The sequence below is a fragment of the Pogoniulus pusillus genome, chromosome 1, assembly GCF_015220805.1.
Source record: "Pogoniulus pusillus isolate bPogPus1 chromosome 1, bPogPus1.pri, whole genome shotgun sequence".
In the NCBI taxonomy this organism is placed as follows: Eukaryota; Metazoa; Chordata; class Aves; order Piciformes; family Lybiidae; genus Pogoniulus; species Pogoniulus pusillus.
This window is the reverse complement of record NC_087264.1, coordinates 49,165,159-49,180,051: the sequence shown is the minus strand read 5'-3', so window position 1 is coordinate 49,180,051 and position 14,893 is coordinate 49,165,159. Positions and strand designations below refer to the sequence as shown.

At 47.1% G+C, this 14,893-nt stretch overlaps 1 protein-coding gene across 2 annotated transcripts; it reads left to right on the top strand.

Annotated features, from left to right (window-relative positions):
• Positions 1 to 321: 321 nt before the first annotated feature.
• Positions 322 to 13,588, top strand: LOC135179883 (protein disulfide-isomerase TMX3-like). Of its 2 annotated transcripts, XM_064151964.1 has the most exons (4): positions 322 to 413; positions 635 to 764; positions 1,552 to 1,620; positions 13,348 to 13,588. In XM_064151964.1, the coding sequence occupies exons 1-4, from the start codon at positions 385 to 387 to the stop codon at positions 13,384 to 13,386; spliced, it is 267 nt and encodes an 88-aa protein (XP_064008034.1). In that variant the 5' UTR covers positions 322 to 384; the 3' UTR covers positions 13,387 to 13,588. The 2 variants fall into 2 exon arrangements, with proteins under 2 accessions (XP_064008034.1, XP_064008045.1); XM_064151975.1 differs by lacking the exon at positions 1,552 to 1,620 and having other exon boundaries at positions 10,821 to 13,588.
• Positions 13,589 to 14,893: the final 1,305 nt, after the last annotated feature.

Genomic DNA, 14,893 nt, shown 5'->3' with positions numbered 1-14,893 from the left:
CTCTCCCTCAGCTTCAAACCATTCCCCTTGCCCTGTCTTTAGACACCCTTATGGAAAAAGTCCCTCTGCAGCCTTCCTGCTGCAGGTTCCCTTCAGGTACTGGGAGGTAGCTTTAAAGTCTCCCTGGAGTCTTGTCCCCTTCAGGCTGAGCAGCCCCAGCTCCCTCAGCCTATCCTCTTAGAAGTGCTCCAGCCCTTGGCTCATCCTCGTGGTCCTGCTCTGAACTGGTTCCAGCAGTTTTTCGTTCTTCAGCTGGACTGTGGCCATGTGGAATGTTTTGGGTTGTGCTTTTGCCTTTGCATGCTGAAAGACTTCCTGTGTTACCTTAGTAGTACGTTTCATGTGCAAGGTTCCTGTCTGTGATCTCTTGCTGCTGGGGAAGTCATGAGCTACCTGTGGGGGTGTGAAATGCAGTAAGCTTCCATCGCGTTGCCTGCACGGATGTGAGGGGACAAAGTACTGCTGAGAAGCTTTTTTGTACCATTCTCTTCCCCCTTCCCCTCTTGCCTTTAAGGGAACACACACAGGGAGAAGCTCACTGAGCGCCCTCTGACATGCTGTAGGAATTCTTTGCTTTGCAGTGTTTTACACTGTGGCTCTTCAAACCTGTAACCCATCTGCTTTCCATTGCCAGCGAGCTGACCATCCGTACTACCGTCGCCTTGAATGCCTCCAACCAGCAGTGTTTGCTGCCAGACAGACACCTGGAGAAGACAGAGGACATGGTTAAGTTCATGAAGGATATCTTGGATGGTGCTGCTGAAGTAAGTCTTTGTTGTGGCTTGAGATATATTGGTTGGTGTTTGGTTTTTCCCCCCTTAGCTGCGGTGGCTCCGATTGTTACGCCGTGTGATTTATCTTCCTGTCCTGGCTGTCTTCCCGTGCTGGGTGCTGGCAGTGAATACGTGGTGAGGAGTGCTTGGGGTGTGCCATCCTTTGCTGTTCTCACTGTGGGAACTCCAAGAGCCATGGAATGGGTGCGTTATGAGTGATGCACAATTAATAACCAATATTAATGTTGGTATCCAGGCAAAGGTTGTTAATAACTACAACCAACCTGTTTCTTATCATTCAGTCTCTGCAGAAAGCTTATTGACAAGGTTCAAAGCACACAGCTGGGGTATTTGTACACTTAGAATCATGGAATCAGCCAGGTTGGAAGAGACCTCCAAGCTCATCCAGCCCAACCTAGCCCCAGCCCTCTCCAGTCAGCTAGGCCATGGCACTAAGTGCCTCATCCAGGCTTTTCTTGAGCAGCTGCAGGGACGGCGACTCCCTAGGCAGCCTCTGTGGTCTGAGAGCAGAGCAGCAACTTGCTGTTAGTTTGCTGTGATGGTCTCAAACAACTGTGGGAGAGTTTGGCATGAGCCTGTTGGAATGCTTAGCCTTACTGGAGGAGCTGGGAGCGTCTGGGCAGCATGAAATGCAAGAGCAATTGCTTTTCACTTCCTTCTTAAGGGACTTAAGGGTTGGGAGGTCTGAAGAATGAACTGCTGGGACCATAACTGCAAAGTGTCAGCAGTTTTGACATGGTTCCATTTGACATTGCAGGCACAGGCTGGTGATGGACTTCTGCAACAAAGCAAGAGAGTCCTCTATGAGGCCAAGGCTGCTGTAATGGTAGAGTTCATTGCTTATTCAGTGAGGTGATGCTCTTGTCAGTCAAGAAGGACTTAGTTGCAGAGGCTTTGGAAATGCTTTGATGTAAGCTTGTTGCTATGCTGTGCCTAGTGTATCTATTGTCACTATTTAGAACTAGGCTTAAACCAAATGAACTTCTGGATTAAAACAGCCAATCATGTCTGCCACAGTTCTAACTGTTCCACCTGCAGGAATGTCACATTTTTCACTCTGCTGTTAGTCTGACATATTTTAAGGGACAGAATCATGAAAATCCAACCTCTTTTCCTTGAGCTTTTTGCCATCGCTTCAGAGGTTCTTTTGTGTTCTGAGCAATGTTTTGGTTTCAGTCTGTCCCAGTCCTCTGTCAGCCTCCCAGCCAAGAAATCTCTGCTGCTGGTGAGGCGGAGCAGCTTCTGTCTGTTGTTACTTGTCCTAGTGCTGAGCACCACCAAGCAGCAGCTGGCACCTTGGTGCTGACCCCTGCCCCTCGGCAATGTATAGACGTTAAGGAGATCCCTTCTCTTCCCCAGACTAAACATCCCCAGGCCTCTCTCTCTTCTTTCCAGCCCCCTCCTCTCTTGCCCCCCCCCCTCCACCTCCTCTCTTCACCCCCCCCACCTCCTCTCCTTTCCCACCCCTCCTCTCTTCGCCCCCCCACCTCCTCTCCTTTCCCACCCCTCCTCTCTTTTCCCCACCCCTCCTCTCTTTTCCCCACCCCTCCTCTCTTTTCCCCCCACCTCCTCTCTTTTCCCACCCCTCCTCTCTTCGCCCGCCCCCCCGCCTCCTCTCTTCGCCCGCCCCCCCGCCTCCTCTCTTCGCCCGCCCCCCCGCCTCCTCTCTTCGCCCGCCCCCCCGCCTCCTCTCTTCGCCCGCCCCCCCCGCCTCCTCTCTTCGCCCGCCCCCCCTCTCTTCGCCCGCCCCCCCTCTCTTCGCCCGCCCCTCCTCTCTTCGCCCGCCCCTCCCCCTCCTCTCTTCGCCCGCCCCTCCCCTCTTCGCCCGCCCCTCCCCTCTTCTCCCGCCCCTCCCCCTCCTCTCTTCTCCCGCCCCTCCCCCTCCTCTCTTCTCCCGCCCCTCCCCCTCCTCTCTTCTCCCGCCCCTCCCCCTCCTCTCTTCTCCCGCCCCTCCCCCTCCTCTCTTCTCCCGCCCCTCCCCCTCCTCTCTTCTCCCGCCCCTCCCCCTCCTCTCTTCTCCCGCCCCTCCCCCTCCTCTCTTCTCCCGCCCCTCCCACCTCCTCTCTTCTCCCGCCCCTCCCCCTCCTCTCTTCTCCCGCCCCTCCCCCTCCTCTCTTCTCCCGCCCCTCCCCCTCCTCTCTTCTCCCGCCCCTCCTCCTCCTCTCTTCTCCCGCCCCTCCTCCTCCTCTCTTCTCCCGCCCCTCCTCCTCCTCTCTTCTCCCGCCCCTCCTCCTCCTCTCTTCTCCCGCCCCTCCTCCTCCTCTCTTCTCCCGCCCCTCCTCCTCCTCTCTCTCCCGCCCCTCCTCCTCCTCTCTTCTCCCACCCCTCCTCTCTTCTCCACCCTCCTCTCTTTTCCCACCCCTCCTCTCTTCACCCCCCCACCTCTTCTCTTTTCCCAATCCTCTTCTCACCCCCCCCCCCCCATTTTTCTCTCCCTCCCCACCTCCTCTCCGCTCTCCCCCCCACAATAACGAGAGCCACACCAGAGGCCAGAGCTATGCTGTCGCAGGAAGCAAAGGAGGCAACGAGATGCTGTAGGGACTCTGACTCTTGCTGCCAGGCTGCAACAAGAGGAAGGCAGATTCTGGCCCCCAACAGGTGAAAACAAGAGAGGAGCAAGGCAGGAAGCACAAAAGCAAACCTATCTCATGAAGGAAACAGCACAACTTCAAGCACAGTTTTAAGCACAGCATACCAAGGAGGAACAGAAATCCCAAGCAGAGCAAAGGGGAGGAATGGCTTAGAGAAAAGCAAAAGCACCCCACAAAGGACACAGCCAACCTACCCCCGCAAAGGGGATCAGCCAAAGGCTTCTGTCTCTCCTGGTGCAGCTTAAAAAGGGGAGGTCAATTGAAGTCTCCTCCCACCCCAGCTGTGGCCACTTTGCCCTCCCTGCTCAGTGCCCTTTATAAGCAGAGCAGGAGGAGCCCAGCCCCAAGCTGGGCCCATTGTGGGCCAAGGGATCCTCCGCCTGGCATCCCAGGTGAGTGCGCACGGGCGAGCACCGGGTGCGTGGTGGAGGGTTTCAAAGGCCGGGGGGCCTGGCTGGCCCCCTGGCTAGCTAGGGCCGCCTTAGGGCTGGGCTACTGACCCACTGCAACATCCACCTTAGCTCACGGGTGCTAAGTCTGTGTTGCTACTGAGGCTGAGGTTTCTCTAGGAGGTTGGATCCTCGAAGGTTTTGCTCTGGGTTCTGCGATGGAGGCAAAGATGGAGCAGGAGCACTAACTGGAGCTGGTAACGGACCAGCAGCAGCAGCTGGTAATGGAACTGGTAATGGAGCAGGAGCTGGTAACGTAGAGTGGAGAGGAGGAGGAGGAAAGCAGCAGAGACTGCCCGGGGGAAGGCAGAGAGTGGGGGCAGGACGGCAGGGGCTGCCCGGGGAAAGGTGGAGGGCAGCGGCAGGAGGGCAGGGAAGAGGTACAGAGCTTTCAGGTGCTGAGCTTCAACAGAAAGACCTGATGGAAAAGAAAAGAGACTAACTTGTTTAGCAAAAGTACTCTCTGGAATTTCCCAAGTCGCTTATTTATTGAAGGCAGTCATTTGTTGGTCATTGTCATCACGAGAGAGGACCTTTTGGTTTGCGTTAGGGTGGTTTGGGCTTGCCTGTAACTCCAGGCCCCTCAGAAATTGATGGGGGGGGAAAACCCCAACCCATGGATGTTCTCTTGGTTGTCTTTAACAGATAAACCAAGAGCAAGTGCGACTGAAAGAGCTTTGCAGGTAACAACTCTGTGACCCTGTTTGGAGAGTTTTGAATTGGTCATTGCCAGCGAGATCAAGGTAGTGCCCCTTGGCCTTGCTGCATGTGGTGAACTGCTCCTAACACAGCCCAGCTGAACACTGTGGGGAATTTTGTAGGGGCTGTTGCTTTGCAATCGATATGTAGGCGATTGGAACACAGCGGGTAAGACACCGCTCAGCCCAAGGACACTGTGTCCGCTTCGTGCTTTCTATGAAAAAAAAAAGCAGAGTTGGCCTGAGGATGTTGCGTCCTTGTGATACAGCTGTGCAAAGTAAAACAAGTAATGAATCAGTCATGAATATACCTTAGAACAAAGGATCTGCACATCTGGAAATGTAGGGTTTGATATATGAGCACACGTACTGCTTATAAAAATACCTTTTTGTATCTACTAATGATTATGTTTTAAACCACAAAAATGTATTGCATGGACCAATTAGAAATCGACATGTAATCCTGTAATAGTATAAAAAGCCTTCTGATTTGTGTATTAAACGTCTTACATTTACAATCCATATTGGATTCTGTAAGTCCATTTCCTCAACTTTGGGAACAGTCAGCATGCTAACAGCGCCTAACAGCGACATCTGGTGACCCCCGACGTGATCAGCAAGAGACCTGATACCCGGGAAGAGAGCTGAGCTGACTGCAAAGCGGGGAAAAAGAAAAGAAATTCCGCGGCGGCTGCGGCCGGACGTCCGAGAGAGGCGTGAGTGGTACCACGGATTTTCGACTCAGCGGGTGAGTCGGCTGCCTTGAGCAGGGAAAAGGCGCGGAATGGGGAATACGGCCCCGGGAATAGAAAAAGCTTCTGTTGAAGCCTTGTTGAAATTTGGACAGAAAGCTGGAGACCCGCTGGATCGGGCTCTAGTGACAGATTTGTTGTCTTGGGCACGCCGTAGAGGCTTACTCAAGGAAACTGCACAAGTTTTTAAAGACGAGACGTGGAAGCATATAGGGGAGGAAATATGGGAATCTGTCCAGACTGATAATAAAGAAGCAAAAAGACTTGCTTCAACCTATCGACAGATCAGTCTCTTAGTACAAAAAATAGGAGCGGAGGCAGAAGTTGAAGCAATAATTCAGACCATCTTGAAAGACGCTAAAAATAAAGTAACATCGGGATCGGGGGCGGAGACAAAAACTGCCGCGGAGATAAAAACTGAGACGAAAACTGTTTGCCCTGCTACCCAAGGTCCTTACGATTATCTCATTCCTGATTGGGACCCCGATAAGGGAGCGGGAGGTTCACAAGTCCCCGAGCCTATGGAAGTGGGACAAGCGGTACCATCAGCTCCGCAAATAGATCCTGCAACTGTCCCTCTGCCTCCTGAGGAAGAGGAGTTAAAGACTCTTTTACATGAGCAGGCAGATGCAATGACTAAACTATTGAATGAGATGCAACGGTTGGATAAAGGTTCCAAATCAAGGGTGGTTAAAGAGAGTTATCGCAAGGCACATAAGTCTATTGTTGAAGGTCTGAAAAATGTTGAGAAACAATTAACAAAGATTGAGTCTGGTAATTGTGTTCACCCTGCTGCTGTTACTGAAGAGAAAAATACAGATGGTAAAATGTCAGTGGAAAGGGCTCGTCAACGGGTGTTACAAAGTATCAGAGATGGTGAAATGGACATAGAGGAGGGCGATTGGTATTTGCGGTCTAAGTATGGTTCAGAAGCGAGACTGTCTGCGGAGGATAAGAGAAAGCTTGCAGATTGGTTTGCATTGTATCCTCAGTATAAAAGGAAAGAGGATTCAGCAAGTGGAATGGTGGATAATGTCTGGAAGTGGTGGAGAGGGAAAGCGAATGAGGAAAAGTCAAAGGAGACTCCTAAACAGAGAAATTCTGATTACATCCCAAAAGATCCCAACTTTGACATGTCAAACCGGTGGAAGGGAGTTGTAACCAATGCTGAAATTACTGGGGATTTTCAGTTTACAGCTGCACCAGTAACTATTGATAATAATGGACAGAGAAACTGGCAGCCTATAGATTGGACCACAGTTGCCAAAATACAGAAAGCAATTTTAGATTATGGAATAGACAATCGACTGGTCAGAAGACAGATGGAAACATTTATAAAACATCAGACACTAATACCCACAGACATTAAACATCTGTTTGAACTGATGCTGGGACCTACGAGTTATATGATGTTTGTTAGCAAGTGGCAGGAAAGATTAGAGCAGAAACAGCTTGATAACTTGACACTGCCGCACGGAGATCCCTTACGGGTGGCCTCCCTAGAGCAATTAATGGGGAACGGTCAGTACGTTGACCCACAGCGGCAAGCTGCGCTAGACTTGCGGATTCTGGCTCAAAGCAAAGTGGCTGCCCTTGAAGCTTTCGCCAGTTTGCCACAGGTCGGCACTCCAAAACAACCATACTTGCAAATTAAACAGAAAGATAATGAGTCATTTATGGCATTTGTTGACAGAATTACAGAAGGTGTTGAAATGGCACCTGACATTCCAGCCAACATGAAAGAGACATTGGTAAAAGAGATTGCTATGCAAAATGCCAATGCTGCATGTCGGAGGTTAATTGCCACTTTACCCCCTGCTGCTTCTTTACTGCAAATGGTAGAACAATGTTCTCGAGCCCCGATGGAAGAAGAGAAGGAAAAGGCTCGAATTCATGCCTCTGCATTAGCAGCTGCATTGTCCAAATGCTCGCCACAAGGAAAGGGGGACAAGGGCTCAAATCCTGTATGTTTTAAATGTGGACAGACGGGACATTTTAAAAAGCATTGTCCTACAATTAAGGCTGTTACTAACCAAGTATCGTCGATGAGTTCTCCATTCGCAGGTACCTGCAACAAGTGTGACAAGTTCGGACACAGAGCGTCAGACTGCAAATCCCGATTTAAGAAGGATGGAACACCTCTTGTGCCCCAGCAGGGAAACGGGGGAGGCCGCGTGGGGGGCGCGGCTCAGACCTCATCTTAAGCGACCGGACCCCCCACAACGGAGGCTGCCTCGACGATCTACTCGCCGCCACCAGAGGAAGCGCTGGCCTCGATTTGGTCGTAAGTGAAACAATAACAATCACAACACAGGAGGTTACACTAATCCCTACTACCAGTAAAGGACCATTAGGGTATGGACTTTCTGCCTTGCTAATAGGAAGATCTTCAGCTACAAGAACTGGAATTTTTGTACAACCAGGATTAATCGATAGTGACTTCACAGGAGTTATTCACATTATGGTTAATGTTTTTACACCACCAATTACCATTCCAAAAGGCAGTAAGATAGCACAATTGATTCCTTTCAAAGCCTGTGTACCACATTCAACACCTAAAATCAGAGGAACAGGAGGGTTTGGGTCTACAGAGCCACTAATAGCTTTCTCTGAGGTGATAACTAACAACAAACCTACACGTTCTGTTACCATTATCCATCCCGACACTCAGATCACCCCTAAAACCATTACAGCTGAGATGATGATTGACACGGGTGCAGATGTCACTATAGTGCCAGCTGCATATTGGCCAAAAGCGTGGCCAATTGTAAATTCATCTGAGAAGGTTTTGGGAATAGCAGGACTAGCAGAAATGAGAAAAAGTGCTGTGTTATTGGACATCAAAGACAATGAGGGGAACATTGCAAAAGTAACACCTGTAATCATGAACACACCCTTATGGTTGCTAGGTCGAGATGTACTCTCCCAATGGCAACTTGTTTTGTCTACTCCTTTTCCATAGCGGCCACTGACAAAGGTGCTCTTCCCACTATTAAGCTGACTTGGAAAACTGATAAGCCTGTGTGGGTTGATCAGTGGCCGCTCACTGATGAAAAATTGGAACACCTGAACCAGCTTGTGGATGAACAATTAGAGAAAGGCCATATAAAAGAATCTTTTAGTCCTTGGAACACTCCAGGTTTTTGTTATACAGAAAAAATCAGGAAAATGGCGATTTTTGCACGATCTTCGTGCTGTTAATGAGCAAATGACGCCAATGGGAGCGTTACAACCAGGCCTACCTTCTCCAGCTGCAATACCTGTTAATTGGGCTGTCTACATTATTGATCTTAAGGATTGTTTCTTTAGTATTCCACTTGATCCTGCTGATACTCAACGATTTGCCTTTAGTATACCATCAAAGAATAACAGTGCCCCCATGAGAAGATTTGAATGGATAGTTCTGCCACAGGGAATGCGTAATAGCCCAACCATATGTCAATGGTATGTTAACCAAGCATTACAAAATTGGAAGAGTTCACACCCTACATACATGGTATTACATTATATGGATGATATCTTGATTGCTTCTCCCATTCCCTTAACAGAAACTGAGAAGACTACATTATCACAGACTCTTAAGCACTGGGGATTGACAATTGCAAAAGATAAGATTCAGGCCCAAGAACCATGGAATTATCTAGGACTGATAGTGACAGAAAGCAGAATCAGACCTCAAAAAATTACACTACATGTGAAAATAGAAACAGTGAACGATGTCCAAAAATTATTAGGAGAATTGCAATGGATCAGACAATGGATAGGGATTACTAATAAAGATCTTGAACCCCTTAGAGAGTTGCTAAAAGGATCAAAACATCCAGCAGAACCTAGAGTTTTGCAAAACCAGCACTATGAGGCACTTGAAAAAATTAATAACAAAATAGCTGAATTACAAGCATATCGTTACAATACTGCCTTGCCAATCAATGTTTATTTATGCCAACAAGACAATGATTACTATTTGGCAATAGGACAGGAACAGGATCAGAAGACATTCCTACTATTGGAGTGGTTATTTCCAAAAAGTCAGCCTCATGCATCACTGTTACACAAACTTGACCTTGTTGGTTCCTTGCTGTTAAAGGCAAAACGTAGAGTACGTCATGTTTTTGGGGTAGAAGTAACTAAGATTGTGTTACCATTTGCAATGAAATCAGTGGTAGAAGAATGGTGTAACATGTCATATTCTTTTGCTACTGCAGTGATTGCTACATCTATTGATAATCATTATCCTGCATTTCCTCTATTTGGTACTCAATTGATGTTAAACCAGAAAGCACTGAAATGTGAACAACCTATTGAAAATGGTGCTACAGTTTTTACTGATGCTTCTGGGAAAACACACAAATATGGCTATGCTAAATGGTGTGACACTTCCAAACAATGGAAGACTGTAGTGAAAGAACTAGAAGGAGTTTCCGTTCAATGCCTTGAACTCAAAGCAGTAACAATGGTGTTTGAAGACTTTGTAAATATCCCTGTAAATATTATTACTGATTCTATGTATGTAGCTTCTGTTGTGAATCGAGTAGAGGAGTCAATTATTGGACACATTTCTAACAAGGTTATTGAAGCTGTGATTATTCAATTGTTGAATTTGATTCTAAACAGAAAATGTTTATATTTTTGTACTCATATTCGTAGTCATACTAACTTGCCTGGATTCTTGTCAGAAGGAAACGCGAAAGCCGATGAGGTGGTGAGTGCTGGAGCCCAGCAAAATGATACTGATGAACCTTCTGTTTCTGTCAAATCAGCCACTCAGGCAATTAAGCAAGCACAAGTAAGTCATGCATTCTTTCACCAATCTGCAAAAAGTTTGTCTAAGGAATTCTCTATATCTCTGCAAACTGCTCGTGGCATTATTGCCTCGTGTCCTGATTGTGCCAAGGTCTCACCCCTACAATCAGAAGGCACTAATCCTAGGGGGACTGAGGCAAGAGAGTTATTTCAAACAGACATTACAATTGTTCCGTCATTTGGACGTCTAAAATATGTTCATGTCACAGTAGATACCTATAGTTCAGCCTTGTGGGCATCTGCCATGACATCATCGGGGGCGTCAGCAACGTGTCGACATTGGAGAATGGCATTTGCTGTATTAGGAAACCCCCAAACAATTAAGACAGACAATGGTCCAAATTATAAAAGCCAAATTGTTGAAGCATTTCTTTCAGCCTGGAATATCAAACATTTATTTGGAATTCCTTACAATAGTACAGGACAGGCAATTGTTGAAAGCATTCTGATCTCAAACGATATATTGCCATTTTTCAAAGACAGGGGGAGTTTTCCCATTCCCACTCCCCCCACGATATTCTTTCAAAGGCCATTTATGTTTTAAATTGGAAACTCTGGTCACAAAAGTCGAATCAAGAAGTTGGGTCAACCCCTATCTTTAGACATTTTACTCAAAACAATCCTTTAAAAGAAACACACGTTTCTGTGCAAGTTTGGGACCCCTCATCAGCCACCTGGAATGGACCATGGAGATTAATAACTTGGGGTCGTGGATATGCTTGTGTCATTACAGAGGACGGAGAGCGGTGGTTGCCAGCCAAGTGGGTGCGACCCTGGCTACATGCTGAAACCAAGGAAAACAAGGAGGATGATCAAACGGCAATAGAAGAAATTGCTGACTTAGAAGCTGCACACAACGTCACCAGAGACAACTGATCTGAGCTAAATGTTGAACAATATGTATTGGTTATCTGCTATTGTAATTATTTTTGTGGTGCAGGAGAATTTTGGGTGGGGTAGTGAAGACAACTTTTGGGTGAACTGGGCAAAGGAGACAAATAACCCATCCTTTTGCTTACACTTATCAGCAGCCACAGACCCATTTAAAACATGCCTGATAGGGTTGCCATTTGATGATCAACGCACTTTGGTAGCCTCCTTTTCATCTCTCACACATCAAGATTGTTCTACAGCAAAAAGTATAAGTCATTGTATGGCATTAATAGTTGCAAGCCTCAATGACCCTTTACCATGGGATCCTCAAGAGTTCAACCTGTTAGGAAGTAGAATGCCAAATCAGTCAGGATGTCTGATATTTGGCTCGTACAATCTGACGAATCGTCAAATAACAGATCTAACATCCTATCATTTTCCTTATTGGAGTACCTCTGATTTTTGTGCTAAAGACACGGTTTATGGTTGGAACACAAATGGTATGTGCCTTAACATTACCAAAGCCTTAAGATTGCCTAGAAATGTGTTCCTGATTTGTGGTAGAAGAGCGTGGCTTGGAATCCCAAAAGAAAGTAACGGAGGGCCATGTTACATTGGTCACCTTTCTTTGCTAACTCCTACTTCAGAATTTATCCGAAATCATATTGCAAGTAGTGCAACTCTATTAAGAAATCGTAGAAATGTAGAAATGTTAACCTCTGATTGTAGTGATGAAGTGGAACTTTGGTCTCATACAGCAAGAGTTTTTGGAGCATTGTTTCCTCCTATAGGAACAGCACATGCCTTGTCAGCCATTCAGAGATTAGCATGTTGGACAGCAAAACAAGCTAATGTTACTACTAGTGTTATTTCTCAGCTTGCAGTAGATCAAAATAGTTTGCGAAAGGCTACCCTGCAAAATAGAGCAGCTATAGATTACTTGCTTTTAGTACAAGGAAAAGGCTGTGAAGAGGTAGAAGGAATGTGTTGTTTTAACTTGTCTGATCATAGTGATTCAATCCATAAAAAGGTAGACTGGCTTCAGCATCATACAGAGAAAATTACAACGAATCATAACCCCTTTGATGATTGGCTAATGTCATGGGGAATTTCAGCTTGGGCAAAAGAGTTAATCAAAACTGTAGGAATAGTATTACTTATTGTTATTGTTGTGTTATTTTTAGGACCCTGCATCTTCCGATGTCTATCCTGGCAGATGCATCGGATCGCTGCTACAGTGTTTGAAAAGAAAGGGGGAGATGTGGGGAATTTTGTAGGGGCTGTTGCTTTGCAATCGATATGTAGGCGATTGGAACACAGCGGGTAAGACACCGCTCAGCCCAAGGACACTGTGTCCGCTTCGTGCTTTCTATGAAAAAAAAAAGCAGAGTTGGCCTGAGGATGTTGCGTCCTTGTGATACAGCTGTGCAAAGTAAAACAAGTAATGAATCAGTCATGAATATACCTTAGAACAAAGGATCTGCACATCTGGAAATGTAGGGTTTGATATATGAGCACACGTACTGCTTATAAAAATACCTTTTTGTATCTACTAATGATTATGTTTTAAACCACAAAAATGTATTGCATGGACCAATTAGAAATCGACATGTAATCCTGTAATAGTATAAAAAGCCTTCTGATTTGTGTATTAAACGTCTTACATTTACAATCCATATTGGATTCTGTAAGTCCATTTCCTCAACTTTGGGAACAGTCAGCATGCTAACAGCGCCTAACAGCGACAAACACAGAGTCAGGTGAAATGAAGGCTGAAGAGATAGGAAAAGTCTTTCTCAGCCTCATAGCTAAAGACAGTTTAGTTTCCCCAAGAAGTCCCATTCTACCTGTTGTGCATTGGTTTGATGCCAAAGCCAAACAACTGCCCCAGACCTTTCTATTTTCTCAGCTTTGGTGTAAATGAATATGAATTGAGGTTGGATGAGGCCCTGAGCAGCCTGTTGCAGTGGGAGGTATCCCTGCCTAGAGCAGAGGGTTGGGACTGGATGATCCTTGAGGTCCCTTCCAACCTAAACCATTCAATGAAGTCTTTTGTCAGCTCCTAGGATTAGTGACAGTGGGGAATGTTTGCTTGCTATGAGCTGAGGGAGCTGTTTCCTAAATGGAATGTTCATTAGTTCTTTAGCACCTGAAAATGTTGGCAGGCTACTTGATAAACCTCCTGGAACGCAGGGGCCTGTTGAATTGTTTTCCCAGTGCCTGAACAACTTGCAGTGCTGTAATGGGTTAGCCTCCTGTTTCCCTCCAACACAGAAGTGAGGCAAAAGTAACACAGCCAAGGAAAAACCCTCTGGGTTGAGATCAAGAGGTAAATACAAAATGAGATCCTGCAGTGCACAATTACCTTAGCCTGTTTCTGTTTGCAGAAAGCAGGAGTCAGCCACCTGCCACCCATCCCCTCCTGACCCCAACCCCAGAAACCCAAAGCAGCACTTGGCACAGGAGGTCTCTCGTGTTGCAGTCTCAACTTCAAGCCCTGGAATACTTTGCTTCAGCCAGCAGCATGGGGTTGGATACCAACAGCAGAGTCGACTTAACCTGTGACTAAGTGAACTTTAAGTGTTCTGACTCCACAGTGGAACCTGATAAAGAAAGATGTGAATGGAAGCAGGCTCTGACTGCTCTGTGTAACTGATGAGAAGCTTTCTGAAGGAGGTGAATTTGTTTTACAGCCCTTCCCTCAGCTGGTTACAGATCTTCAAGGTAGCTGCTGGTGCAGTGTCTGTTGGAGACTGTTAGCCACTCTGAAGGAGGGAGTTAGTGGAGCATCATGGGAACATGTAGAGAGATTGGTCAGGAAAAGGCATTTGTGTTACCCTTTTGAGTCATTTGAGTCACTTTTATTGTAATCCCATGGCTGAGAGCAGGACTCCTTTGTGTCCAGGGTTAAAATCTTCAAGGAGAAACAGTGCCAAGGCTCTGAATTGACTGGGACTTGGTGCTGCTAGTTACAATGTAGGACAGTTAAGGCAGTCCTGTGTTTTGTGATTTGCCTTTTTTCCTACCGTTCTAGTTTTGGCTCGGGCTAGTGTGAAGTGTCTCTGGAACGAGGTCCTTGTGGTCCCTTCTGACCCTGACTGATTCTGTGATTCCAGCAAGCAGCTTTTGACTTAAAAACCCCTGAGGTCACTGCAGCACCTCTCTATGGAATAAAAGAAAGGGATTTTGCTGCACTGCTGAGAACTGTTTCCAGCTCTGAGCCTTTGTTGTTGTGGTTGGTTTTGGTTCGTGTTTATAAACAGCAGTAGCTAAGCAATCCTCTCTGAGCTATGGACCAGAATCTGCTGCATCCTGTGCAAGAAGCAGATCCCAGTGTGATCTGGTGCAGCTGTAGCACTTCCTAACTGCTAGGTTTGGGAGGAGGGCATGTGTCTCAGTCGTTTCTGAGCTGTGATAGCAATCAGGTGTCTGCTTAAGTCTTGACCCTCTGCCACGTGCTGCCACGTTCACCAGATCTTTCTCCCGGCTTCAGGGAGAGAAGGAGTGTCCAGCTCCCAGAGTGGGTGTCAGAAGCGATGTGAAGTGAAAGGGGTTTGCTGAGGTCATGTAGGAAGTTGTGTGAGGGAATCTGGCAGTTTGGTTTTTGATTTCTTCAGTCTCTAAAGTTTTTCTTGGAGCAGCTTCACTGCAATCCTTTTAAATGCACAGAGTATCAGCACAGGCCCTTTTAGACAGTCCTCCAGCTTTGCTGCAGGTCCCTTTCAGATACTGCAGCGTAGCTCGAAGCTCTGCCTTCTCTTCTGCAGCCTCCACAGCCCCAGTTCTTTCAGTCCTGCTTCCCAGGAGAGGTGCTGCAGTCCTCTGCTCATCTTTGTGGCCCTCATCTGGCAGAAGAGCTGTGTTTTTCCTCTAGCTGCTGCAGAACGGCCTTAATTCTGGTGTCAGCAGCTCCCCCTGTGTCTCCTCTGCTGT